The sequence below is a fragment of the Dendrobates tinctorius genome, unplaced genomic scaffold (assembly GCF_039654945.1).
Source record: "Dendrobates tinctorius isolate UK_male_01 unplaced genomic scaffold, ASM3965494v1 ptg000266l, whole genome shotgun sequence".
NCBI lineage: Eukaryota > Metazoa > Chordata > Amphibia > Anura > Dendrobatidae > Dendrobates > Dendrobates tinctorius.
Window position 1 is genome coordinate 1,575,932 of NW_027361933.1, and position 26,955 is coordinate 1,602,886.

Here is a 26,955-nt window from a genome sequence, read left to right on the forward strand (position 1 = left end):
TGGTCTGTAACAATTGTAAAGTCTCTGCCATACAAGCATGGCTGCAATTTTTTTTAGCGCCCATACGATGGCAAGGCACTCCTTTTCAATAGTGGCATAGGCAACTTCCCGATCCAGTAGTTTCCGACTGGCAAAAGCAACAGGATGTTCTTCTCCAGCGGCATTCACTTGGCTAAGTACTGCCCCAATCCCAAAGGTGGATGCATCTGTCTACACGAGGAACCTGCGTTTGTAATCCGGGGCAGCCAAGACAGGAGCAGTGACGAGGGAAGTCTTTAACGCTGAAAAGGCATCCTCGCATGCTGTCGTCCACGTCACATTCCTAGGCATGTTCTTGCGGGTCAGGTCGGTTAGGGGCTTGGCCAAGGTGCTGAAGTTAGAAACAAATTTGCGATAGTAACCAGCAGTTGCTAAAAATGCAAGTACCTGCTTTTTAGTCTGGGGTCTACAAAAGTTGCTAATGGCTTCCACCTTGGCAGGCTCAGGCCTTAGTGTCCCACCCCCTACTCTATGCCCGAGGTACTGCACCTCAGCCATCCCTATTTGGCACTTATCAGGGCGAATGGTCAGTCCTGCAGTAAGGATACAGCCCAGCACTATGCCCAAGTGTTTAAGATGTTCCTCCCAGGTTGTGCTAAAAATGGCGATGTCGTCTAAGTAAGCACAGGCAAAGTCCTGACATTGTTGTAACAGTCGATCCACCAGTCTCTGGAAAGTAGCGGGGGCAGTTTTCATCCTAAAGGGCATTCCCAGGAACTCATAAAGCCCAAATGGAGTAATGAAGGCTGAGCGCTCCCAAGCGTCCTCCGTTAGGGGTATCTGCCAGTACCCCTTGCTCAAGTCTAACGTGGTCACAAATTGGGCACTGGCCAGACGATCCAATAGATCATCAATCCTGGGCATGGGATAAGCATCACTCTTGGTGGCTTCATTTAGTAGTCTGTAATCAACACAGAATCGTGTTGTACCATCCTTCTTGGGGACCAGGACGACAGGAGAGGCCCATGAACTGCGAGATGGCTGAATAACTCCCAGTTGTTTCATCTCCTCCAGTTCATTCTTTATCATGCCTTGAACAGCCTCTGGAACCCGGTAGGCAGCCTGCTGGATGAGGCATTGTCCGGGGGTTTCCACATGGTGACTGGTGAGAGTAGTCTTCCCCGGCTTTGAGGAGAAAGCAGCAGCCCTCGGTCTTAGTACGGCGACAATATCGTCCTTTTGTATATCCGATAAATGGGAGCCCAGGGGCACTTGTTCCAGTGATCCTCCCGCTTGGGCAACCTGGAGGAGATCTGGGAGATACTCGTCGTCGGCGGTATCACTAGGGGGGTGGCAGACAGCTAGAACAGGCAGAGATCGGTCGTGGTAGTCTTTCAGCATGTTAATGTGGACGGTTTTCTGTCGTCGACCACTAGAGTCCAGGGCAATAACATAGTGTCATTGATTTTCTTGACAACCTGATAAGGGCCTTCCCACACTGCTTGAAGCTTGTTGGCAGGGGAAGCAGTAATCATGAGCACTTGCTGTCCTTCCATAAATTCCCAGTTCCTGGCATTACGGTCATACCAGGCTTTTGTCTGGACTCGGCCATTCGCTGATGTTCTTTAGTGAAGGTAGCTAGCTGGGCGAGACGGTCTCTGAGCTCTCGAACATAGGGAACGATGGGCATTCCGGTATCTGAGATGTCTCCCTCCAAATGTTCTTTCAGAAGAGTGAGAGGCCCACGGACCTTCCGGCTAAACAGTAGTTCGAAGGGAGAGAACCCTGTGGACTCTTGGGGAACCTCCCGATAGGCGAAGGGGAGATGTGGCAGGTACTTTTCCCAGTCTTTCTCAACGTAAACAAAAGCCCTCAGCATATTTTTTAGGGTTCCATTAAAGCGTTCACATAGTCCGTTGGTCTGCGGGTGGTATGGGGAGGTGCGAATGGCTCGAACACCACAGGTATGCCATAGGGACTGGACCAGATCTGACATGAACTGAGTGCCTTGATCCGACAATATTTCACTAGGAAACCCTACCAGGGTAAAGATGGTAACAAGGGCCTCGGCTACCTTTACTGCTGTAATACTGGACAGGGCCACAGCTTCAGGATACCTAGTGGCATAGTCCACCACGGTCAGGATATATTTTTTCCCTGACCTGCTGGGGTGGGCCAGAGGACCTATGATGTCGACGGCTACACGTTGAAATGGTTCCTCAATTATGGGCAGGGATTGCAGGGGTACCTTATGTCAAGCTCCTGGATGCCGCATTCGCTGGCACACATCGCAGGTGCGGCAATAATGGGCTACCGACTGCGAGACGCCCGGCCAGTAAAAACTTTGGGTGAGTCTCTTTTCAGTCCTTTTTCTCCCTTGATGCCCAGCCAAGGGGATGTCATGGGCCAGTTGAAGTAGCTGTGCCCTGTACTTCTGAGGGACAATGAGTTGCCTGGTCGTTGCGTCAGGGCTGCCCTGGTCACTGCCCTTTGTTACACGATAATACAGTCCGTTTTCTCGAGTGAAGCAATCCCCATTATCTCCCAAGTGCCCAGTTTCTGCCTTTCGCCTAAGGGCTGCTAAGGTAGTGTCACCCTCTATTTCTCTCCTAAACTCCTCTCTGTCCCAAGACTCTCCCAATGTAGTAGCAGCGAAAGTATTGCTTACCGACTCTGATGCGGTTCGTGGTGGTTGCTCCCCGGTGGGGTCCGGATGACGTAGTGCTTGAAGGGCCTGTAGTCGGGTGACTGCTCCAACAAATTGGCACTGTAACTCCCCAATGTCGTTCCCAAGGAGGATATCTGCAGGAAGTCCTCCCATAACTCCAATCCAACACAGTTTTTCTCCACAACCATAATCCAAACGCACAGAAGCTCGCTGTATATATTTGCGGGCACCCCCCGCCAGGACAATGGGAATTCCCGGACCCTGGTAAATTGCCTCGGGTCGAACCACACGGGGGTCAGCGATAGTCAAGAATGCCCCCGTGTCTCTAAATCCTGACACTTTGTATCCATCAATAAAGACATCCTGCAGGTGGCGTTGCCGTTGCTCTGAGTAGCTGAAGGACAGAGGCCGGAGTCCGTACACTCCAGGAGGGGTATCTATGGTGCCGTGGTCGGTGGTCCACTCTGGTGGGGGTGGTGGTAGCTCTTCCTCAGGTGTGGTGGAGTGTACAAGATGCACTGGATGAGGTGGGGCTGCGTGGGGCTCCCTCCGAATCCTGGAGGGACAGCCAGACAGCAAATGTCCAGGTTGCCCACACCCGTAACACCTCCTCTCTGTGATACCCCCAGGTCGTGGTTGGAACTGTTGGGGCCTAGGATTGTGAGGCGTGATTGTCATCGGCTTGCGACTAGTTGGAAGGGCAGATATAATTGGAGGGGGACGGGGCGCGGGAGCAGGCTGTGGTTCATTGTCCAGAAGCCTCCTCCATTGCGGCCGGATAGTAAGGGCTTCATCGGCCAGGGCTGCAGCTCTATCCACGGTACACAGAGTGCGCTCCCGGACCTATTCCCGTACCTCTGCAGGGCACTTGGCAAGAAATTGTTCTATAAGGAACGCCTGTATAATAGCTTCCACAGTAAAGGCGTTTTCTGCTTCCAGCCATCTCCGACATGCCTCGGACATCTTATGTGCATACATCCTAAACGATCCCCCCGTGGTGCATGGGAGGTCTCGGAACTTGGCCCTACATAAGTCTGGGGTGATAGCATGGTAATCTAGGATAGTCCGCTTTACAATGTTATAATCCCGATTCCGCAGTGCATCAATGATTTGGTAAGCCTCCGCCATGTTTCCGTTCAGGAGCCCCACTAACAAACGCATCCAGCTAGAGTGGGGCACCTCCATCACAGCACACTGCTGCTCAAAGTCCTTGAAGAACCCCTCCACATCTTCGGAATCCTCATCAAATGGCTTAAACTCTGTCCGGGTGATCCGTACAGGCTCCCGGATTTGTTGGGGTTAAACTCCACATTGCGTTACTCCCTTTTTCAAGCTCCATTGCTTCCGGTCTCCGCTGTGCCCGGCGGGCAGCCTCCTCCTTGTACTCCTGAGAGACGCCGGGGCCCAGAACCGCCATCTCTTCTTCATACCACACCAACCATTGGATTGGCTTTTCTGGAAGGGGATCCCTGTCTCCAGTGCTCGTCCTTCAGACATCTGGGAGGAGGTGGCCGGGCTAGCGCCCACCAGTAGATCAATTAAGGCCTCTTTAGTCAGTCCCTGGTAGTTCAGGCCCAGGTCTCTGGCTCTCTCCTGTAAACTGCATACAGTCCAATTTCTGTACTCACTCTGTGGGTGGTTCTCCATTGGGTTACACTCTGTTGATCCCACTGCTGCCACCAGTTGTCACGGGGTCCTTCTCTGGTATCACACAATCAACAGAGCAAGCAAAGAGTGAACAATTCCAAGACCTTTATTCAGGCAAAATACGAAAAGGTCCATATTCAGTCCACCACACAAAGGATAAGATAGTCCAGAATAAGAATGCAGTCCAGTAACAGGATAAAATGTCCAGGGAACGAGATTCCAAAACTCTAGCACCAGAGGATAAAATGGGTCCTTCTCTCTGAAATGCAGTCTTTACACAATCCTGTCCACACTGGAACTGACTTGCCCAGCTCCTGTTCTCCCCCGACCCCCTTCCTTGTCCAGGGAAAGTCAAACAAGTTGGGGGCGGTTTCCAGGCCTCCCAGAGGAGAACAAAGGGCCTTAGGGATTAATGCACTACAGGGGGTCGTCAAGAGACAGATACAGTGAGGCTGTAGACTTACAATGTAATAAGAAAAAACACTATGAAAATAACTGAAATAGAAAAATAGGAATATACAAAAAATGACATCCACATAGCATATCACACCATCACACTGCATATACATTAAATGGGAGCTTACTTGGGACTACAGAACAGGAGAAGCACTTGGGTATTCTGGTCTCCCCCTGCACATCGTAGCTCTCTGCTGGGCAGCACGTGACTCTGCTAGTTACATGACCCGAATACGTCACGCAGGCCCTTTCAGCACACAGGCCCTACCAGCATTCACCGTGGTCTCCTGCGCTCCTGCAGCTGATTCAGTGAGCTTGTCAGTGTTCAGGACAACGCTCCAGGACTCACCGCTACTCCGGAAACATTCAGGATGCCCCTCAAGCTAAGCTAAGTACACTATAATCTACTGGTTGGACCAAAAAGCCTTATTCAGAACGCATGTATCTGACATTGTCTGCCTCTAGTGCAGCACCTTTGAGCACTTCTTACGGGGCAACGCTATATATACCTGCACGGCGCTATTATTATTATTATTTTTTGGCCTTAAATTACACCATATATCTATAGCACCATCAAGTGCTATCACTACAGATTGTGTAGTAGCCTTTTTAGGTCTCTGGGCGTTTAAAACAGTGCCACCATTATTTACTTATTTGCTCCTTGCTTACCTATATAAGTTGAAAGGTACTGAAACCACGGGGATTATTGCACATGACACACATTTTAATATATTAATTACACTTTTTATACATTTGCTTTTTGTTTTTATGAGTGCAAAATTTCCATCTACTCCCTCTCTGTCCCCTTATTTTAGCTCGCCTAATTGAACTCGTACTGCAGGATTCTTCACCTCGTCTAGAACACAATTTCCGCTACACTACAACAGGTATTCAAATTGATCAGTAATGCTCCTTTATGTCTGAATCACAGCACGAGTACACACCGTTTGCTTGTTATTCTGGTTACAAGTAAGCTGAGCAGCAGTGCTCAATGTCAAGCATCAGCCGCAAAGGCAAGCAAGATTTTAGGATGTATAAAAAGAGAGAAAATCCCGCCTTCCCAAAAGTATTGTTATCCCTTTATAAATCACTGCTGAGGCCACATATAGAATATGAGATGCAGTTTTGGGCTCCACATTTAAAAAAGGACACTCAGAAATTAGTCAGTTCAAAGGCAGGCAACTAGATTATTACAAGAGACGGAAGGCCTCTCATATGATGAAAGGTTGGAAAAGTTGGGCTTGTTTAGTTTAGAAAAAAGACGCCTCAGTGGAGATTTCATTTATATGTATAAATATATGTGTAGAAAGTACAGAGGGCTGGCACATGACATTCCTTCCAAGGACCATACTGAGGACCAGGGGGCACTCATTACGGGTGGAAGAAAGGTGATTCCGGCAGCTAAATAGGAAAGGGTTCTTTACAGTTAGAGCAGTCAGACTGTGGAATGCCGACCACAAGAGGTAGTAATGGCAGACACTATGACAGCTTTTAAAAAAGGGCTGGATGATCTCCTCAGTGCGCATTACATTGGGGGTTATAGTTAATTTAGTGACAAAATTAACAATTGGTGGAAAAAGGTTGGACTTGATGGACTTAGGTCTTTTTTAACCTATGTACTGTAACTGAGGAGTGACCGCTAGTGATGTGTCGTTCGCGAACGATCCGATACAAAGAGCCGGCTCCCTGCTGTGAACGAAATGAGCCGGCTCTGCAGGGTGAAAGAGCCTTTTTTTTTTGTTTTTTTTCTGGCGCCTGGAAGCAGTGAATCCTGACTGTGACTCATCTGGGGGGAGGAGCAGTCAGGACAGGAGGAGATGTGACTAAATGCATGCGAGTTAACCCTTCAGTCCCAAATATATCCTGCCAGTTCCTCCATGGCATATATAGAGTGTGACTATGTGTAAGAGGAGGGACGCAGCACATTGTTTGTCATCATCATCATCTGCAATGACCGCTGCGTTACCTTTAGGGTATGTGCACACGCTGCGGATTGGGGTGCGGATTTGGCCATGCGGATTGACCTGCAGTTTTACCTACGGATTGCTCTGCGGTTTTGCCCTGCGGTTTTTCATCTCCACAATGGAGAAGATGGCAAACCGCAGCGGAATCTGCAGAAAGAATTGACATGTCAATTCTTTCTGCGGTTTCAAAACCACAGAAAAACCGCGCGGAAAAATCCGCACCGTCTGCACTGCGGTTTTGTATCTCCATAGGGAATAATGGTACTGTACACCGCAGCAAAAACTGCTGCGGACCCGCAGCGGCCAAAACCGCTGCAGAACCGCAGCAGAATCCGCAGCGTGTGCACACACCCTTAGTCCCAAATAAAGATACTTTACTGGCCCCTCATCCATGGCGTATACATATAGTATATGGTCTGTGTAGGAGGAGAGACTCCGCACATTGTTTGGTATATCATCTCATAGTGTTAGGCCAGGTTCACATTGCGTTTATAGCCCTGCTTTCAACGGGATCGTTACATAGCGGCACTAACGCTGTAACGGATGAGTTAACGCACGCATTGGTAGCAATGATAGTAACGCATCCAAAATCGGCATGATGTGTTACTTCATGACGCCCCCTGGAACGCGGTCTGCAGCATTTGTGGGTGTGTCATCATGCCGATTTTGGATGCGTTAGTATTATTGCGGCCAATGGGTGCGTTAACTCATCCATTACAGCGTTAGTGCCGCTATGTAACGATCCCATTGAACGCAGGGCCAGGAGGATTAGGGACAACACTACAGGGAGGAGGATAGACGACAGCAGTTGTTGCTGCGAACGGCTTACACTCACTTGTGAGAGACGCACGTGATTCTCGTGCAAGTCTCACGCATGAAAACCTGGCACTGCCACCAAGCACTTGGACCGGAGCGTGCGGTTACACATACTTCTATGCAGCCGCACGCTCCAGTCCCATTGACGGCGGCAGTGCGAGGTTTTCATGCGTGAGACTCGCACAAGAATCGTCCAAGTCTCTCGCTAGTGAGTATGAGCCCTAAGGGTAGGGGAAGTAATATAAAGTGATTTTAGGTAAAACCTGTGGAGAGATCTAAGTCCAGACCCAATCATTATATAGGGTTAAGCTGGTTTCACACTTGCATATTTTGCAATCCGTGTGAAAATGGCTGCACACGGATTCGTTTTCGTCTCCATTGACTTTCAGTGGTGATGGATGGGACTGTGCATCCAGTTGTCACCGTTTTCCCACAGATCCGCATGTCTGCATATTTTATCTGATGCACAAAAATGCAACTTGTTGCAGTTTTGTGTCATCTGAAAAACACGCAGCACAGGGAGACGCACGGATCCGCGGCTACACGTCTGGAACTAAAATGGAGTTCTATGGAGCACGGATCCAGGACAACACGGATCCATGTGCTTCCGTGTGCAGGGATCCGTTTTGTGGCACTGAGCATGCTCGGAAGCGAGGGATGTGCTGTATGGGACCAGTCTGCAGACATAATATAGACTATGCCCGCATGCTGCTCTGTAATACAGTGAGCTTTCCTGCCTCACTAGAAGGGCTTGTGCCCTGTGCTATGCTGTGGTAATGATAATAAAATGTATTGGGAGCATGTATGGGGGCTCCTGGTTAGGGGCTGCATGAGTGGGGCTGCGTTCACACTATTGCAGGGGCGGACATAGACTGTAGTGGGCCCCTGTGCAAGAAATTTTTCGCCCCCCCCCCCTTCATAGGGCAACAAAGTTATTTGTTATCTAATATTGAGTCTATGCAGGGCTGGATATAATATCTGTATAGAATATAATGTAACCCCCCATGGAATATAATGCAGTCCCCCCCCATATAGTATAATGCAGCCCCTCCATAGAATATATGGCAACCCCCTCATAGGATATAATGCAGCCCCTTATATAGTATAACGTAGCCCCTCCATAGAATATAATGCAGCCCCCATAGAATATAATATAATACAGCCCCCCTATAGAATATAATGTAGCCCCAAATAGAATATAATACAGCCCACCTCCCCATAAATATAATGTAGCCCCCCCCATATTATATAACACAGCCTCCCCTTATAGAATATAATGTAAAATGTACCCCCATGGTATATAACACAGCCGTATAGCCCAGCAACACATGGTATACAACCCACCATGGTATATGGCCCACCATGGTATAATACAGCCCAGCATGGTATATGGCCCCCTCAGAATGGTATAATACAACCCATCATGGCATAATACAGCCCAGCATGGTATATAGCCCCCCCAGCATGGTATAATAAAGCCCAGCATGGTATATAGACCCCCAGCATGGTACAATACAGTCCAGCATGGTATAATACAGCCCAGCATGGTAAATAGCCCCCCAGCATGGTACAATATAGCCCAGCATGGTATATAGCCCCCCAGCATGGTATAATACAGCCCAACATGGTATATAGCTCCCCCAGCATGGTATAATACAGCCCAGCATGGTATATAGCCCCCCCAGCATGGTATAATACAGCCCAGCATGGTATATAGCCCCTCCAGCATGGTATAATACAGCCCAGCATGGTATATAGCCCTCCAGCATGGTATAATACAGCCCAGCATGGTACATAGCCCCCCCCCAGCATGGTATAATACAGCCCAGCATGGTATATAGCCCCTCAGTACGGTATAATACAGCCCAGCACGGTATATAGCCCCTCCCCAGCATGGTATAATACAGCCCAGCATGGTATATAGCCCCCCCAGCATGGTATATAGCCCCCCCAGCATGGTATAATACAGCCCAGCATGGTATATAGCCCCCCAGCATGGTATAATACAGCCCAGCATGGTATAATACAGCCCAGCATGGTATATAGCCCCACAGCATGGTATAATACAGCCCAGCATGGTATATAGCCCCCCCAGCATGGTATAATACAGCCCAGCATGGTATATAGCCCCCCAGCACGGTATAATACAGCCCAGCATGGTATATAGCCCCCCAGCACGGTATAATACAGCCCAGTATAGTATATAGCCCCCCCAGCATGGTATAATACAGCCCAGCATGGTATATAGCCCCCTCAGCATGGTATAATACAGCCCAGCACGGTATATAGCCCCTCCCCAGCATGGTATAATACAGCCCAGCATGGTATATAGCCCCCCCAGCATGGTATAATACAGCCCAGCATGGTATATAGCCCCCCAGTATGGTATAATACAGCCCAACATGGTATATAGCCCCCCCAGCATGGTATAATACAGCCCAGCATGGTATATAGCCCCCCAGCATGGTATAATACAGCCCAGCATGGTATAATACAGCCCAGCATGGTATATAGCCCCCCAGCATGGTATAATACAGCCCAGCATGGTATAATACAGCCCAGCATGGTATATAGCCCCTCCAGCATGGTATATAGCCCCCCAGCACGGTATAATACAGCCCAGCATGGTATATAGCCCCCCAGCACGGTATAATACAGCCCAGTATGGTATATAGCCCCCCCAGCATGGTATGACACAGCCCAGCATGGTATAATACAGCCCAGCATGGTATATAGCCCCCCCAGCATGGTATAATACAGCCCAGAATGGTATATAGCCCCTCAGCATGGTATAATACAGCCCAGTATTGTATATAGCCCCCCAGCACGGTATAATACAGCCCAGTATGGTATATAGCCCCCCCAGCATGGTATGACACAGCCCAGCATGGTATAATACAGCCCAGCATGGTATATAGCCCCCCAGCACGGTATAATACAGCCCAGCATGGTATATAGCCCCCCAGCACGGTATAATACAGCCCAGTATGGTATATAGCCCCCCCAGCATGGTATGACACAGCCCAGCATGGTATATAGCCCCCCCAGCATGGTATAATACAGCCCAGCATGGTATATAGCCCCCCAGCACGGTATAATACAGCCCAGTATGGTATATAGCCCCCCCCCAGCATGGTATGACACAGCCCAGCATGGTATAATACAGCCCAGCATGGTATATAGCCCCCCAGCACGGTATAATACAGCCCAGTATGGTATATAGCCCCCCCAGCATGGTATAATACAGCCCAGCATGGTATATAGCCCCCCAGCACGGGATAATACAGCCCAGCATGGTATATAGCCCCTCCAGCATGGTATATAGCCCCCCAGCACGGTATAATACAGCCCAGCATGGTATATAGCCCCCCAGCACGGTATAATACAGCCCAGTATGGTATATAGCCCCCCCAGCATGGTATGACACAGCCCAGCATGGTATAATACAGCCCAGCATGGTATATAGCCCCCCCAGCATGGTATAATACAGCCCAGCATGGTATATAGCCCCTGAGCATGGTATAATACAGCCCAGCATGGTATATAGCCCCCCAGCAAGGTATAATACAGCCCAGTATGGTATATAGCCCCCCCAGCATGGTATGACACAGCCCAGCATGGTATAATACAGCCCAGCATGGTATATAGCCCCCCAGCACGGTATAATACAGCCCAGCATGGTATATAGCCCCCCAGCACGGTATAATACAGCCCAGTATGGTATATAGCCCCCCCAGCATGGTATGACACAGCCCAGCATGGTATAATACAGCCCAGCATGGTATATAGCCCCCCCAGCATGGTATAATACAGCCCAGCATGGTATATAGCCCCTGAGCATGGTATAATACAGCCCAGCATGGAATATAGCCCCACAGCACGGTATAATACAGCCCAGTATGGTATATAGCCCCCCCAGCATGGTATGACACAGCCCAGCATGGTATAATACAGCCCAGCATGGTATATAGCCCCCCAGCACGGTATAATACAGCCCAGCATGGTATATAGCCCCCCAGCACGGTATAATACAGCCCAGTATGGTATATAGCCCCCCCAGCATGGTATGACACAGCCCAGCATGGTATAATACAGCTGTCATGGTCACGCGTGTCTGGACGCAGATGTTACCGCAAGGCGAACCCATAACACACGTGACCCTGGATACAGCGCCTCCAGTGGGGCGAATTTAAATAATAAAACGTGCAGATGGATACACCGCCTCCACCTGGCGAATTTAGGAATTACACGTTATACATACATTATGGAAACCCCGCCTCCAGTAAGGCGAATTTAAATAATAAGGGGAACCTGGGAAACATTAACAGTGGTGGGCCCTGCGATAGGGAAAAGGGAAGTGGAGACCTCCTGAGCTCCCCTGAGCCAGTGTCCCTGCACTCCTAACGTTCCCTATGCCGGTTCCGCACCGGGCGCCGCACACGTACCTCAAAGCCCTTGCTCGCCCAGACCCTAAACCCTCACTAGGGAATTGGTCGGTGCGGAAACTAATCCCACCACTGCACTAACAACACACATGAGGGAAAGAGACAATACAGGGGGACACCACTTAGCTTTATGCTCTGTGCTTATGCTCCTGCAACAGAGCCCTCCACCTGTGTGCGTCTTCTCCTCCACCCGGATCCATCACCATAGTGCAGCCTTGGAGCAGAGTCCACCACCAGTTGCTGCTGCTTAGTAACAGAGTCCCAAGGACGAGTTCAGCTTCTGCCACGAAGTCAAGCATGCTTGAGTCCAGCTCAGCAGCCAAGTCCCACATGGTGAGTGCCACTCTCCATAGTCGCCACTCCACCAGTCTATGCAGACACTTCCTGCCGACACCATCACTGCGACCCCACCACGCCATGCCAGTCCTTCGTCCAGACACCATAGCTGACACACGTCCCCCCTGGCTAAGCAGCGCAGGACTCCTTCTCAGCTCCATCCTTCCACCAGGCTCTCACCAACTCAGAATGAATGAATCAGTCAATATCACCAGCAGTGATTACACACCCTGAGACTCATTTATAGAGCCCCACACCTGATTCCTAATTACGTGCACATTAAACTGAAACCTAAGGTGAGATACCACTAACCACCACCGGGGACAGTCAAGTCACCTTGGCAACTTGCCAAAAGGAAAAAAAGTTCACTCTGCTTTTAAAACTGTCAGATCACTTCAGATCATGACAACAGCCCAGCATGGTATATAGCCCCCCCAGCATGGTATAATACAGCCCAGCATGGTATATAGCCCCCCAGCATGGTATAATACAGCCCAGTATGGTATATAGCCCCCCCAGCATGGTATGACACAGCCCAGCATGGTATAATACAGCCCAGCATGGTATATAGCCCCCCAGCACGGTATAATACAGCCCAGCATGGTATATAGCCCCCCAGCACGGAATAATACAGCCCAGTATGGTATATAGCCCCCCCCAGCATGGTATGACACAGCCCAGCATGGTATAATACAGCCCAGCATGGTATATAGCCCCCCAGCACGGTATAATACAGCCCAGCATGGTATATAGCCCCCCCCAGCATGGTATAATACAGCCCAGCATGGTATATAGCCCCCCAGCATGGTATATATCCCCCCCAGCATGGTATAATACAGCCCAGCATGGTATATAGCCCCCAGCACGGTATAATACAGCCCAGTATGGTATATAGCCCCCCCAGCATGGTATGATACAGCCCAGCATGGTATGTAGCCCCCCAGCACGGTATAATACAGCCCAGCATGGCATATAGCCCCCCAGCACGGTATAATACAGCCCAGTATGGTATATAGCCCCCCTAGCATGGTATAATACAGTCCAGCATGGTATAATACGGCCCAGCATGTTATATAGCCCCCCCCCAGCATGGTATGACACAGCCCAGCATGGTATAATACAGCCCAGCATGGTATATAGCCCCCCCAGCATGGTATAATACAGCCCAGCATGGTATATAGCCCCCCAGCACGGTATAATACAGCCCAGCATGGTATATAGCCCCCCAGCATGGTATATAGCCCCCCCAGCATGGTATAATACAGCCCAGCATGGTATATAGCCCCCAGCACGGTATAATACAGCCCAGTATGGTATCTAGCCCCCCCAGCATGGTATATAGCCCCCCCAGCATGGTATATAGCCCCCCCAGCATGGTATAATACAGCCCAGCATGGTATATAGCCCCCCAGCACGGTATAATACAGCCCAGTATGGTATATAGCCCCCCCAGCATGGTATGACACAGCCCAGCATGGTATAATACAGCCCAGCATGGTATATAGCCCCCCAGCACGGTATAATACAGCCCAGCATGGTATATAGCCCCCCAGCATGGTATATAGCCCCCCCAGCATGGTATAATACAGCCCAGCATGGTATATAGCCCCCAGCACGGTATAATACAGCCCAGTATGGTATATAGCCCCCCCAGCATGGTATGATACAGCCCATGGGGGGGGGTGGCCACACTGGAGCACGCCCAGCCGGATTTAACTATCTCGCAATGCTTGCTCTCTCCTTCTCTGCTGAGTCTGCTCTCCGCCGTCAGAGCCCCCTTCCTCTCTCTTCTGCCCTGCCTGCCTTACAGCCCCACGTGCCACCACAACATCCCACGCTTCCTGGTTCCTCTGCTGACTGCTCTGCCCCCCCCCCCCCCGTACCCTTTAGCCAGCAGCCCTGCTCATCCTCGGCCCTCTCCTTCTCTACCTGTCAACTGTCCTACACTGTCTGTGTGCAGCAGCCTGCAGCCCATCAGCTTCAGGCCAGCTCCCCTCTATACACATCCTTCTTCTCTAGCATTCATAGCCCCTGCGTTCCCTACCTCAGCCCCATGTGTCTGCCACTGCCCCTTCTCTGTGGCACACAGGCTGCCACACTCAGCATCCTGACCCTGTGTGCTCTGTCCAGCAAGCAGCCCAGGATCTTCAGCCTCAGACCACATGCACACATTGAGTATTTGGTGAGTTTTTTACCCCAGTTTTTGTAAGCCAAAAAACCAGGAGCAGGTGATAAATGCAGAAGTGGTACAAATGTTTCTATTATGCTTTTCCTCTGCCTGTTCCACTTCTGGTTTTGGCTTACAGATACTGAGGTAAAAAATTCACCAAATATTGAATGTGTGAACGTGGCCTCACCGTCAGAATCGGCTAAGTATCACTGCTATTAACCCCTTGTTCCCCATAGGGATAGCGAGTGATAGGCGGGTGGGCTGTTGTTAATGTGCATGTTTTTAAGTAAGTGGGTGAGAAGTACTTATATAGTAGTGTGCTATTCTTGTATATTCAGTTAGTGTGATTATTTAGTAGTGTTATAACTGTAGACGTGTGTGTAATAAATACCTTTTATTGATACACGGTTTTGTCTCAGTCGCCGTTCATATAGTATATTGTAAAGGAATCATAGTAAGTAACTGGTGAGGCATTAGCCGGATACTGATTAGTGATAGTCAAGCCTGACATTAATAAATAATATACGGTATACCGCCTTGAAACAGTCATCAAAAAGAAAATGTAAAAAAGAAAAACAGATAGGGCAGGTAGGGAAGAATAGGGAATTTTTTAACTCAAGTATATTATAAAAGAGTTTAGATTATGGAGGAAAATTACTTTGGACCACCCAATATTGGTTAACACTCACCTAAACTGAAATCTGACAGAATTTCCTCCTCTTTACACTGCTGGATAACTACTTCAATTATATCATCATCACTCGTCTCATCTTTAATCCCAGTCAGATATTCATTCTAATTCCCAAGACACAAAAGAAATCATGACAATAATTTATAAACCACTAATAACCACTGACCACAGTGATGAAACATTAGAGGTGAATGGTGACCTGAAACAGAACAAGATCATATCTACCTGATAAAACTCCGGGCCATTGTCCTTTTCCCCAGGACTCTTCTCTGTAAGAATTGGGGAGAATTCCTCTGGGATGTTCTCCATATTAGATGGCTCTGTAAAAGAGGCAAGAGCAGACATTTTTAGTTACCTGCTAAACTACTAGGGCCCGACTAGACAAACGTGTGCTCAGTCTATGTAATGTACAGATGGCACATGGACCCATTATAACCAGTTTGCCAGTGCACATGGACCAATTTATACATGGATGATGGAGAGAAAAAAAAATAGTAACAAGCACTATGCTGGACCGATATTTGGACTACAATAATGCATGTATTGTAAAGGCAGCTCTGGCAACTGTAAAGGCACCACCGGCACAAGAGCTCGGCGCTGCACATGGTGCTAATCACATCCACAATTTGCAGATGTGATGTGACTGGCCCATTTTTCAAAATTGTTTGATCCTGGACTTAAAGTCATGAAAAATCTTCCCTTACTTGGTGATGTGAGCGGCTGGGGATCCTCCATCATGACGTCCTTGTACAGATCCCTGTGTCCTTCTAAATACTCCCACTCCTCCATGGAGAAATAGACGGCGACATCCTGACATTTAATAGGAACCTAAAAAAAGATGGAATCAGCACATATTAATCACCGCTGTGCTGTAGGTGACATGCACCTGTGGAGATGACACCCCTTTGGGTGAGTCAGCCCCTAGAATGATCCTTATTAACCACCGCTGTAGGTGACATGCACCCGTGGAGATGACACCCCTTTGGGTGAGTCAGCTCCTGGAATGATCCTTATTAAGCGCCGCTGCAGGTGACATGCATCCGTGGAGAGGACATCCCTTTGGGCGAGTAGGCCCCTGGGATGATCCTTATTAATCACCGCTGCAGGCGACATGCACCCATGGAGAGGACACCCCTTTGGGTGAGTCAGCCCCTGGGATGATCCTTATTGAGCACCGCTGCAGGTGACATGCACCCGTGGAGAGGACATCCCTTTGGGTGAGTCAGCCCCTGGGATGATTCTTATTAAGCACCGCTGCAGGTGACATGCACCCATAGAGAGGACATTCCTTTGGGTGAGTCAGCCCCTGGGATGATCCTTATTGAGCACAACTGCAGGTGACATGCACTCATGGACAGGACACCCCTTTGGGTAAGTCAGCCCCTGGGATGATCCTTATTGAGCACCGCTGCAGTTGACATGCACCCATGGAGAGGACATCCCTTTGGGTGAGTCAGCTCCTGGAATGATCCTTATTAAGCGCCGCTGCAGGTGACATGCATCCGTGGAGAGGACATCCCTTTGGGCAAGTAGGCCCCTGGGATGATCCTTATTAATCACCGATGCAGGCGACATGCACAAATGGAGAGGACACCCCTTTGAGTGAGTCAGCCCCTGGGATGATTCTTATTAAGCACCGCTGCAGGTGACATGCACCTGTAGAGAGGACATTCCTTTGGGTGAGTCAGCCCCTGGGATGATCCTTATTGAGCACCACTGCAGGTGACATGCACCCATGGCAATGACACCCCTTTGGGTGAGTCAGCCCCTTGAATGATCCTTATTGAGCACCGCTGCAGGTGACATGCACCCGTGGAAATGACACCCCTTTGGGTGAGTCAGCCCTTGGAATGATCCTTATTGAGCACTGCTGCAGGTGACATGCACTCATGGACAGGACACCCCTTTGGGTAAGTCATCCCCTGGGATAATCCTTATTGAGCACCGCTGCAGGTGACATGCACCCATGAAGAGGACATCCCTTTGGGTGAGACAGTCCTTGGGATGATCCTTATTGAGCTCCGCTGCAGTTGACATGCACCCATGGAGAGGACATCCCTTTGGGTGAGTCAGCCCTAGAATGATCCTTATTATCCACCGCTGTAGGTGACATGCACCCGTGGAGATGACACCCCTTTGGGTGAGTCAGCTCCTGGAATGATCCTTATTAAGCGCCGCTGCAGGTGACATGCATCCGTGGAGAGGACATCCCTTTGGGCGAGTAGGCCCCTGGGATGATCCTTATTAATCACCGCTGCAGGCGACATGCACCCATGGAGAGGACACCCCTTTGGGTGAGTCAGCCCCTGGGATGATCCTTATTGAGCACCGCTGCAGGTGACATGCACCCGTGGAGAGGACATCCCTTTGGGTGAGTCAGCCCCTGGGATGATTCTTATTAAGCACCGCTGCATGTGACATGCACCCATAGAGAGAACATTCCTTTGGGTGAGTCAGCCCCTGGGATGATCCTTATTGAGCACAACTGCAGGTGACATGCACTCATGGACAGGACACCCCTTTGGGTAAGTCAGCCCCTGGGATGATCCTTATTGAGCACCGCTGCAGTTGACATGCACCCATGGAGAGGACATCCCTTTGGGTGAGTCAGCTCCTGGAATGATCCTTATTAAGCGCCGCTGCAGGTGACATGCATCCGTGGAGAGGACATCCCTTTGGGCGAGTAGGCCCCTGGGATGATCCTTATTAATCACCGCTGCAGGCGGCATGCACCCATGGAGAGGACACCCCTTTGGGTGAGTCAGCCCCTGGGATGATCCTTATTGAGCACCGCTGCAGGTGACATGCACCCGTGGAGAGGACATCTCTTTGGGTGAGTCAGCCCCTGGGATGATTCTTATTAAGCACCGCTGCAGGTGACATGCACCCATAGAGAGGACATTCCTTTGGGTGAGTCAGCCCCTGGGATGATCCTTATTGAGCACAACTGCAGGTGACATGCACTCATGGACAGGACACCCCTTTGGGTAAGTCAGCCCCTGGGATGATCCTTATTGAGCACCGCTGCAGTTGACATGCACCCATGGAGAGGACATCCCTTTGGGTGAGTCAGCTCCTGGAATGATCCTTATTAAGCGCCGCTGCAGGTGACATGCATCCATGGAGAGGACATCCCTTTGGGCGAGTAGGCCCCTGGGATGATCCTTATTAATCACCGCTGCAGGCGACATGCACAAATGGAGAGGACACCCCTTTGAGTGAGTCAACCCCTGGGATGATCCTTATTGAGCACCGCTGCAGGTGACATGCACCCGTGGAGAGGACATCCCTTTGGGTGAGTCAGCCCTTGGGATGATCCTTATTGAGCACCACTGCAGGTGACATGCACCCGTGGAAATGACACCCCTTTGGGTGAGTCAGCCCCTTGAATGATCCTTATTGAGCACCGCTGCAGGTGACATGCACCCGTGGAAATGACACCCCTTTGGGTGAGTCAGCCCTTGGAATGATCCTTATTGAGCACCGCTGCAGGTGACATGCACTCATGGACAGGACACCCCTTTGGGTAAGTCAGCCCCTGGGATAATCCTTATTGAGCACCGCTGCAGGTGACATGCACCCATGAAGAGGACATCCCTTTGGGTGAGTCAGTCCTTGGGATGATCCTTATTGAGCTCCGCTGCAGTTGACATGCACCCATGGAGAGGACATCCCTATGGGTGAGTCAGCCCTTGGGATGATCCTTATTTAGCACCGCTGCAGGTGACATGCACCCATGGAGAGGACATCCCTTTGGGTCAGTCAGCCCCTGGGATGATCCTTATTGAGTACCGCTACAGGTGCCTAGCACATGTGGGGATGAAATTAATGTGAGTCAGCCCTTGGTCCACCAATGATAAGGTAACCGAAATAATGACGCTGCTGATCTAATGGATCAGCGCCACAGATAAGGTGGCTCATTTAAAGAGACTATTTGCTCCACTTGAACATGAGAGGCATTTCACAATGGTATGGTAAGTACTGTAAAAGCATTTCTCAACCGTCCAAGTTAGGACTACATTCCAAACCCGTTGCTGTATTGCGCATCCATAAAGGTTTATTCACACATCCATATTTTGCCTCAGTGTTTGTATGCAAAAACCAGTTGTGGAAATTACAATGGAAAACTATGCTTGAAAGATTGACACCTGTTCTGTGTTTTGGAGAAACTCCTGGTTTTGGCATAGATATACTGATATGTAAATAACATGACACATTGGCGGTAGCAGAGATATGCATTAATATCTCTGCTACCACCAATGTGTCATGTTATCCAAAACAGTGATCTTCAGAACATACAATTCCTGGAGCAGATTATCACCTTTGTGAAAAGAAATGTATTTTTTTTCAGGAACAAGCCCAGGTGTGAGCAGCAAAACCATCCATATACCTCTGAAACGCAAGGACAGGTAATGATTGTCTAGTTTGAGCTCTGCCCAATCCCCGCAACCCCGGTTGGGCTGGATTCACACGTGGTTGCAGTGCAGAGTGGGGACAAGGAGGCCACTGATGGCAGCAGTTTAAGGATTAAGAAAACCTGATGGAGGACCATTGACTGTGCGGCTACAAGGGCTATCATATACACTTCATGGATAAATCACTTGCTCAGATAACTACAGCTGGAATGAAGGTGCAATCACTTAATGACATTGTAAAGCTGGAGCAAGGAGATATATGTAAAATAGGACAATATTGAGAAAGTCGCACTGGAAACTAAATATGAAGGAAAAACAAACGACCAAAAATCTCACAAAGAAATATAATAATACAAAATATAATTTATTAAATAATCAATAAGACCAGAGCATGTGAGAAACACAGTGAGGCCGGGGTCACACTGGCGAGGAATACGGGAGAGTGAGAGGCGCTAAAAGCACGCATTAGACACGGACCAATGATTCTCTATGGGGTCCCTCACACCAGGCGTATATTTTTCCTCCGTATCCTACGCTCCGTGCCACTCGCAGCATGCCGCGATTGTCAGCGTACTACGCCCGTAATACGCCAATGCAAGTCTATGGGTGCGCAAAAAATACGGATTACACACGGACCACACATGTGACTTGCGAGAAATACGCACCCGGTGTCTTTTAGCAAAGCCGGCAATTCAGTGCGCTATACAGTAAACTCACACTGACAGGTTTAATAAAGAAAGAAAGAATAGATATATACACACAGAATACACATATATATATATATATATATATATATATATATATATATATATATGCATTCTATGTGTCTATATCTATTCTTTCATTTCTTTATTAAACCTGTCATAGGGCTCCATTATATGTCCATTTTGCAAGCCTGCAAGAAAATCTCGCCATACGGATGCCATACGGATTACATACGGATGCTGACATGCGCAAAATACGCAACCACACCTTGATTACGGATGACATACGGAGCACTATTTAGGGGTCTGTCATCCGTATTACGCATGTAAAATACGGAGCGTATTTTGCGCAGGTTAGTGTGACTCCAGCCTGACATGGAAAATCCAAGTCTGCTTGTGCATGCAGAGAAAACACCAAAGGACACACATATGTCAGGAAGGGGAAGGAAGAAGTATAAAGCACATGTATAGTGCCTGTCAGCAAAGATAAATGTAATTATACTTGCTCATAGCAAAATTGCACATCCCACAATGAGCCTCATAGAATCCACATCACCGGGCATGTATCCATAATGGATAATAAAATGTAATGTAATGAGAATGTAAGGTGTTAAAGTCATACCTGGTAAGGATAGGAGGCAACCCGACTGGTGTGTGTCCCCCCCAAATAGGGGGGGGGACACACACCAGTCGGGTTGCCTCCTATCATGTGCTTTATACTTCTTCCTTCCCTTCATGACATATGTGTGTCCTTTGGTGTTTTCTCTGCATGCACAAGCAGACTTGGATTTTCCATGTCACTGTGTTTCTCACATGCTCTGGTCTTATTGATTGTTTAATAAATTATATTTTGTATTAATATATTTCTTTGTGAGATTTTTGGTCGTTCATATTTAGGCTACAAGGGCTGCAGGCTTGTATAAGCATCATTCACCAGCTAACATTTGTTGACTTTTGCTCAAAAGGAAAAATTCATTGATTCACCACTCAAAGACACCAACAGAGTGCCAAAGACTACTAGTGGTGGCAAGACCAGAATTTTTGCAGTGCATACAGCCTATGTAAAATGAGGAATAAATGCAGACCACTTAGAAGTCCCTTCCTACCTACTGCTCTTATTATTCTCCAACACCTCCAAAAACCCGGTGTAGTGGCCCACATGACTGTCAGTAGTGATGTCCTACTCGGTCGGTCATCTACCATTGCTGTACAATATTACTGATTTACCATATTTTACCCCACAGGTCGCAGAAAGGAATGAGAGAACACATCATGTGCATGGCGACAATCGCAAGGCTATTATCGGCATGAAGTCACACAAGTGCGCATCCACTCAAGTGGCCTCCTTCATACTCTCAGAGGAAGAAGACGCAGTGAGTTTAACTGGATGCCCCCATTAGGTGTCCCTATGCAAAAGCTATCCGAGTGGTACCTTCAGGCTCATTGGGGTTGACTGTGGATTCTTCTTTTACAGTGGTTTGAGGTCTACTCAGAATGGGTCAGGACCACTCATCTCTCTGGTCATGACCCCATCAAAACTTCTTTGTGACCTGCATCGTCAGGGCCTTCGGTAACCCATCTGTCGCCCTTAATCATTACCACATGGGGTAAGCTTATCATCCAGCTCCCTTTATCCCAACCTTGTATGCAAAAGTCAAGCAACAGGTCCTAACCATATTCTATCTTCATCCACAGGTATGGCGTGCCAAATATCACCAGCCAGCTTGTACGATGGGTGTGCGAGATATGGACGATGCCACACTACTCTGATGTTGAAAAGCGCCTGTTTGCCAGGTACTTGTCACACACCAACTTAATGACCAAGAGACATTACTTGAAGATGTGTTATGCCCATGACTTGGTGGTGAATTCAGGGGAGGTTGACAGAGCCACCAGAAAGTCATCAGTGTCGGCTCAACCCAATCGTACACAGACTCAGCAAGAGTGCCACAGTGAAATGGTCAGTGCGGTATCTCAGCGTATTGAGTTACCAAGCTGCTAGCGGATTCAGCTCATCCTGATCAGGAATATGGCTCGCAATGGGATGGAGGGTGGACGCCTGAGTGGATAGGGAACAGCCCAGTTCTGTCACACAAAATAAAAGTAAATTTTTTTTTTATATATATATATATATATATATATATATATTTATTTTTTTTTTTTTTTTTTAAAGCCTGCGGCCTGGAGTTTTTTTGTGGGTGCTTGCAGGCACCCCCTGGCCCCCTGCTTTCTCTCTGCACCCTGGAAAACTTTGCATTCCACCCCCTTAGAACTGTTATGCGCAAATCACGGTTGTAGGAATGGCCACAAGATGCCGCCAAAGTAGGCACAGTTGGCCCTTGTTTGCCAAGTGCATTTAAGGTGAGTGCACACAGTGCGGATTGAGCTGCGGATTTGCAGGTAAAACCACAGGTAAAGTGACCTGCGGTTTACCTGCGGATTTGCCTGCGGTTTGACACCTGGACAATGGAACAAGTGTCAAACCGCTGCGGAATCCGCAGAAAGAATTGACATGCTGCGGATTTAAAACCGCAGCAAATCCGAGTGGAAAAATCCGCAGCATGTGCCCTGCAGTTTTGAAAAGCAATTGGCTAACATGGTACTGTACGTTGCTTGTGGATCTGCAGCGGATCCGCAGAGGCAAATCCGCTGCGGATCCGCAGCAAAATCTGCACCGTGTGGAGTGTATATTCATTACCTTAATGAGTGGGGCCACGTGAGCAGGAAGAGCTGCAGGCGCCGGCAACTGGAACAAGATACAGTGCCAGCACCCAGGGTGTGCAGGTAGGTGAGTAGGATGTTTGTTTGTTTTTTTCAATAGAAAACATGCAAACAGGGATAGGGGATAAGGAGCCTTGCATATAGGGACAGGTGAGGCATGCATGCATACCAGGACAGGGATGGGGAGGCAAGCACACAAGGACAGGGACGGGGGGCATGCATACAGTGACAGGGATGGGGGAGGCATGCATACAATGACAGGGTTGGGGGAGCCATGCATATAAGGATAGGGGATAAGGAGCCATGCATACAAGGTTAGGGTATAAGGAGCTATTCATAAAAGGACAGGAAGGAGGAGCCACGCATACCTGGACAGGGATGATGGGACAATGCATATCCGGCTTATACTCAAGTCAATAAGCTTACCCAGTTTTCCGTGGCATAAGTAGGTGCCTCAGCTTATACTCGAGTATATACGGTAATCCAAAATTTTTTGCATTATAGTGAAAATACGCAGGGTCCTCCCTGAGATGACCCTATCTTTGATTGTTTAACCCCTTTTTGACATGAGATGTACTATACCGTCCATGTGCCCTGGGCTCGTATGATCATGGACCGTATACTACGTCTCAGCGATCGGCCGCGCACATAGGGGTGCGCGGCCGGGTGTCAGCTGATTCTCACAGCTGACACCCGGCACTAAGTACCAGGAGTGGTCACAGACCACTCCTGGCACTTTAACTCACGGAATGCTGCGATCAAAAACGACTGCAGCATTCTGGGAGTAGGCAGAGGACTGACAGCCCCTCTGCCTTTGGATCGGAGACCTGTTGCAAATTCACTTTCTGGTCTGCCTCTGGTTGCTGGTGAGGGTGGTGGAGCTGGTTGTATTGACAGAGGAGTCGTGAGTTCTTTCCCGGGCTCCCTCTGGTGGTTGCAGAAAGTAATGAACTTGATCTAATTAACAGAGACCTGCCATCTGATAATGAGGACGACGATTGGACATTTGGAGTCTTTGACTGGATTTAAGACAGCCGACTCCCTCTATCCCTGCTGGTGATTTTTCCTGCCTCCTGAGGTCTTAGTTTCCAGTTCAGTCCCTGCATTCTCAAGCTAAGTGTTCTTGCTATTGTTCACATTTGAATTGGTTTTGTCTATTCAGTTTTGTGTGGTCAGCCAGCCCCGGCTGGGGGTTTAGAGTGCTCACTATACATCTAGATAAGTTCCTTAGGGGGTCTACTTTCCAAAATGGTGTCACTTGTGGGGGGTTTCCACTATTTAGGCACATCAGGGGTTCTCTGTAACGAACACCAGGGTGAATAAGGAGGGAGGCAACAATCTCGAGTAAGAGCGTGCAGCCGCTGCTCAGTGAGGGGAAGTCAGAGAACTAAGCCAAAGGTCAGAACCGGAGATATATCAGAAGTACAGAATCACAAAGGAGACACAAAACGAGGGACAAGCCAAATCATACACAGTACAAGCACACAGAGGAACCAGCAGTAACGGAAGTATCACTGACAAAGGTGTTATGAATGAGTCACCGAGGTGGAACAAACAAAAAGCAAGCTAAGCCCAGAAAACCGGAGAGGTTGGTAACTAGCGGATTGCAGACCCCTGATCCTATCCACAACAACTAGCAGTAGCCGTGGAGCGAGCCTACGGTGGTCCTAGACGCCTTGTCATGGCCGGAGAACTAAATAAGCCTAAAGAAAGAAAGGGGAAATCTAAACTGCCCCACAGCAGACCCCAAAGCAATAGACAGCCCCCAACATGTATTGTCGGTGAAACAAGATGAAAACACAGACACAGGTAGAAAGATAGGCTGAGCAAATGATGGGGCCCTCGCTAACTAGAAAGGACAGGAAAGAAAAGCTGCTGTCTGCAATCACGCAAAAAACCCTGTCAAAAAGAATGTCCAACACGTCTGATAGAAAAAGGCCCTGAATTCGCTAGACTTCAAAATACTATATCATCACTCAGGTATATTCTGAAGACAGAGCAAAAGAGATCAACTGATCAGAGACAAAATGGGGATTCAGCCCAGTCCCAGCCAGGGCTGGCTGAACACAAAAACTAAGTAAACCAGACAAAAACTCATAAGAACAATAGCAGAGAAAACATAGCTTTAGGAAGGCAGGAACCAAACTGGAAACCAGGAGCCACAGTCAGGAAAAATCACCAGCAAGAAACTAGGGAGTCGGCTGCCTTAAATCCAATCAGAAACTCCTGATGTCCAATCACAGTCCTCTTCCTCAGGTGGCCGGTCTCTGCCATTTAGATCAGCTTCATTACCTCCCTTCACCAACAGAGGGAGTCCAGATAGAGAACTCACTACTCCTCTGTCAGCACAGCCAGCTCCATAACCCTCACCAGAAGCCAGAGGCAAACTCGAAAATGAGCTCACAACAGTCTGCCCCCCCTGAGGAGGGGTCACCGAACCCTCATCCACGCCACCAGGCCGATCAGGATGGGCCCGATGAAAAGCACGAACCAATCTATCGGCATGAATGTCAGAGGCAGAGACCCAAGAATTGTCCTCCTGGCCATAACCCTTCCACTTCACCAAATACTGGAGTCTCCGTCTAGCCAGACGAGAATCCAGTATTTCTCTACCTCATATTCCACATTACCTTCAACCAATACAGGGTCAGGAGGTGCAGCGATAGGAACTACTGGCTCAACATATCTCTTCAACAGCGACTTATGAAACACGTTATGGATCTTAAACGTAACAGGAAGAGCCAATCAAAAAGAAACCGGATTAAGAATCTCCAAAATCTTGTAAGGTCCAATAAATCTTGGCTTGAACTTTGGAGAAGCCACCTTCATAGAGATATTCTTTGATGACAACCAAACCATATCACCCACTTTAAACCGGGGACCAATGGTCCTATGCCGGGTAGAAAACCGCTGGGCCTTTTCCTGGGAGAGAGACAACTTATCCACTACTTGGTCCCAAATCTGAAACCAATGAAACCAATTGACATGTTTACAAGCAATACCACAAAGAAACGGTAGAAAAATAATGCCCCTGACGAAGGATTCATTCCGAAACGCTCGTCGGGGCTGTGTTGCTCGTTTACCAGCGGTCCTTAAAGGTATACACCCTCATTTGTCCTTATTTCACCCACATTTCTATTTTTGCACTCAGCACTTTGCACTTTTTATATTTGGATGAATATTCCACTGCTGCCATTTAATATTGCACTTTTGTACTTTTATCTTGAATACACTGACACTTTCTTGAGCCTAGATATATTAGGTTTGGCTCTTTATATTTTATGTCACTTTTCTATAGGGCAAGTATAAAGGTGGTGTAATTACATTTTTTCATATATGTGGACCGTTGTGTATGTTGTTTATTAAACCTATACAGGTATATATTTTAATCAATCTGAGCACACATTGCTTTTCTATATATATATGTACCACTATTATATAATAAAGGTATTTTAAATTTCATCTATGTTGTAATATTTTAATTATTTTAAAATTCCTATCATTGACCATAAATTCGGGTTTTTTCTTTTGGTTCGGTTGGTCCCAAATCTGCTGCATTCTCTCTACCACAGTGTCAACACCTGGGCAGGCTGAAGATTCCACTTGCCCTGAAGAAAATCGAGGATGAAACCCAAAGCTACAGAAAAAAGGCGACATCAGGGTGGCAGAACTAGCTCTATTATTTAAAGTGAATTCGGCCAAGGGCAAAAATGAAACCCAATCATCCTGATCAGCAGATATAAAACATCTCAAATAGGACTCCAAAGTCTGGTTTGTTCTCTCCGTCTGCCCATTGGTCTGAGGGTGAACCGCAGAGAAGATGGACAACTGAATTCCCAGCTTGGAACAAAAGGCTTTCCAGAATCTGGAAACAAACTGAACTCCTCTGTCCGATACAATGTTCTCAGGAATCCCATGTGTTGCGAGTTCATTTTCCCCTTCA

At 48.4% G+C, this 26,955-nt stretch overlaps 1 protein-coding gene across 3 annotated transcripts in view; it reads right to left on the bottom strand.

The window, feature by feature from the left end:
* LOC141069563 (gastrula zinc finger protein XlCGF66.1-like) overlaps positions 1–26,955 on the bottom strand; it is a 168,607-nt gene that overhangs the window by 50,714 nt on the left and 90,938 nt on the right. For all 3 annotated transcript variants that reach the window (XM_073559231.1, XM_073559229.1, XM_073559230.1), the window contains exons 4-6: positions 15,877–16,000; positions 15,398–15,492; positions 15,171–15,276 (exon numbers count right to left, since the gene is read on the bottom strand). In XM_073559231.1, coding sequence (XP_073415332.1) covers positions 15,171–15,276; positions 15,398–15,492; positions 15,877–16,000 — 325 coding nt within the window. The remainder of the gene's footprint in view (positions 1–15,170; positions 15,277–15,397; positions 15,493–15,876; positions 16,001–26,955) is intronic.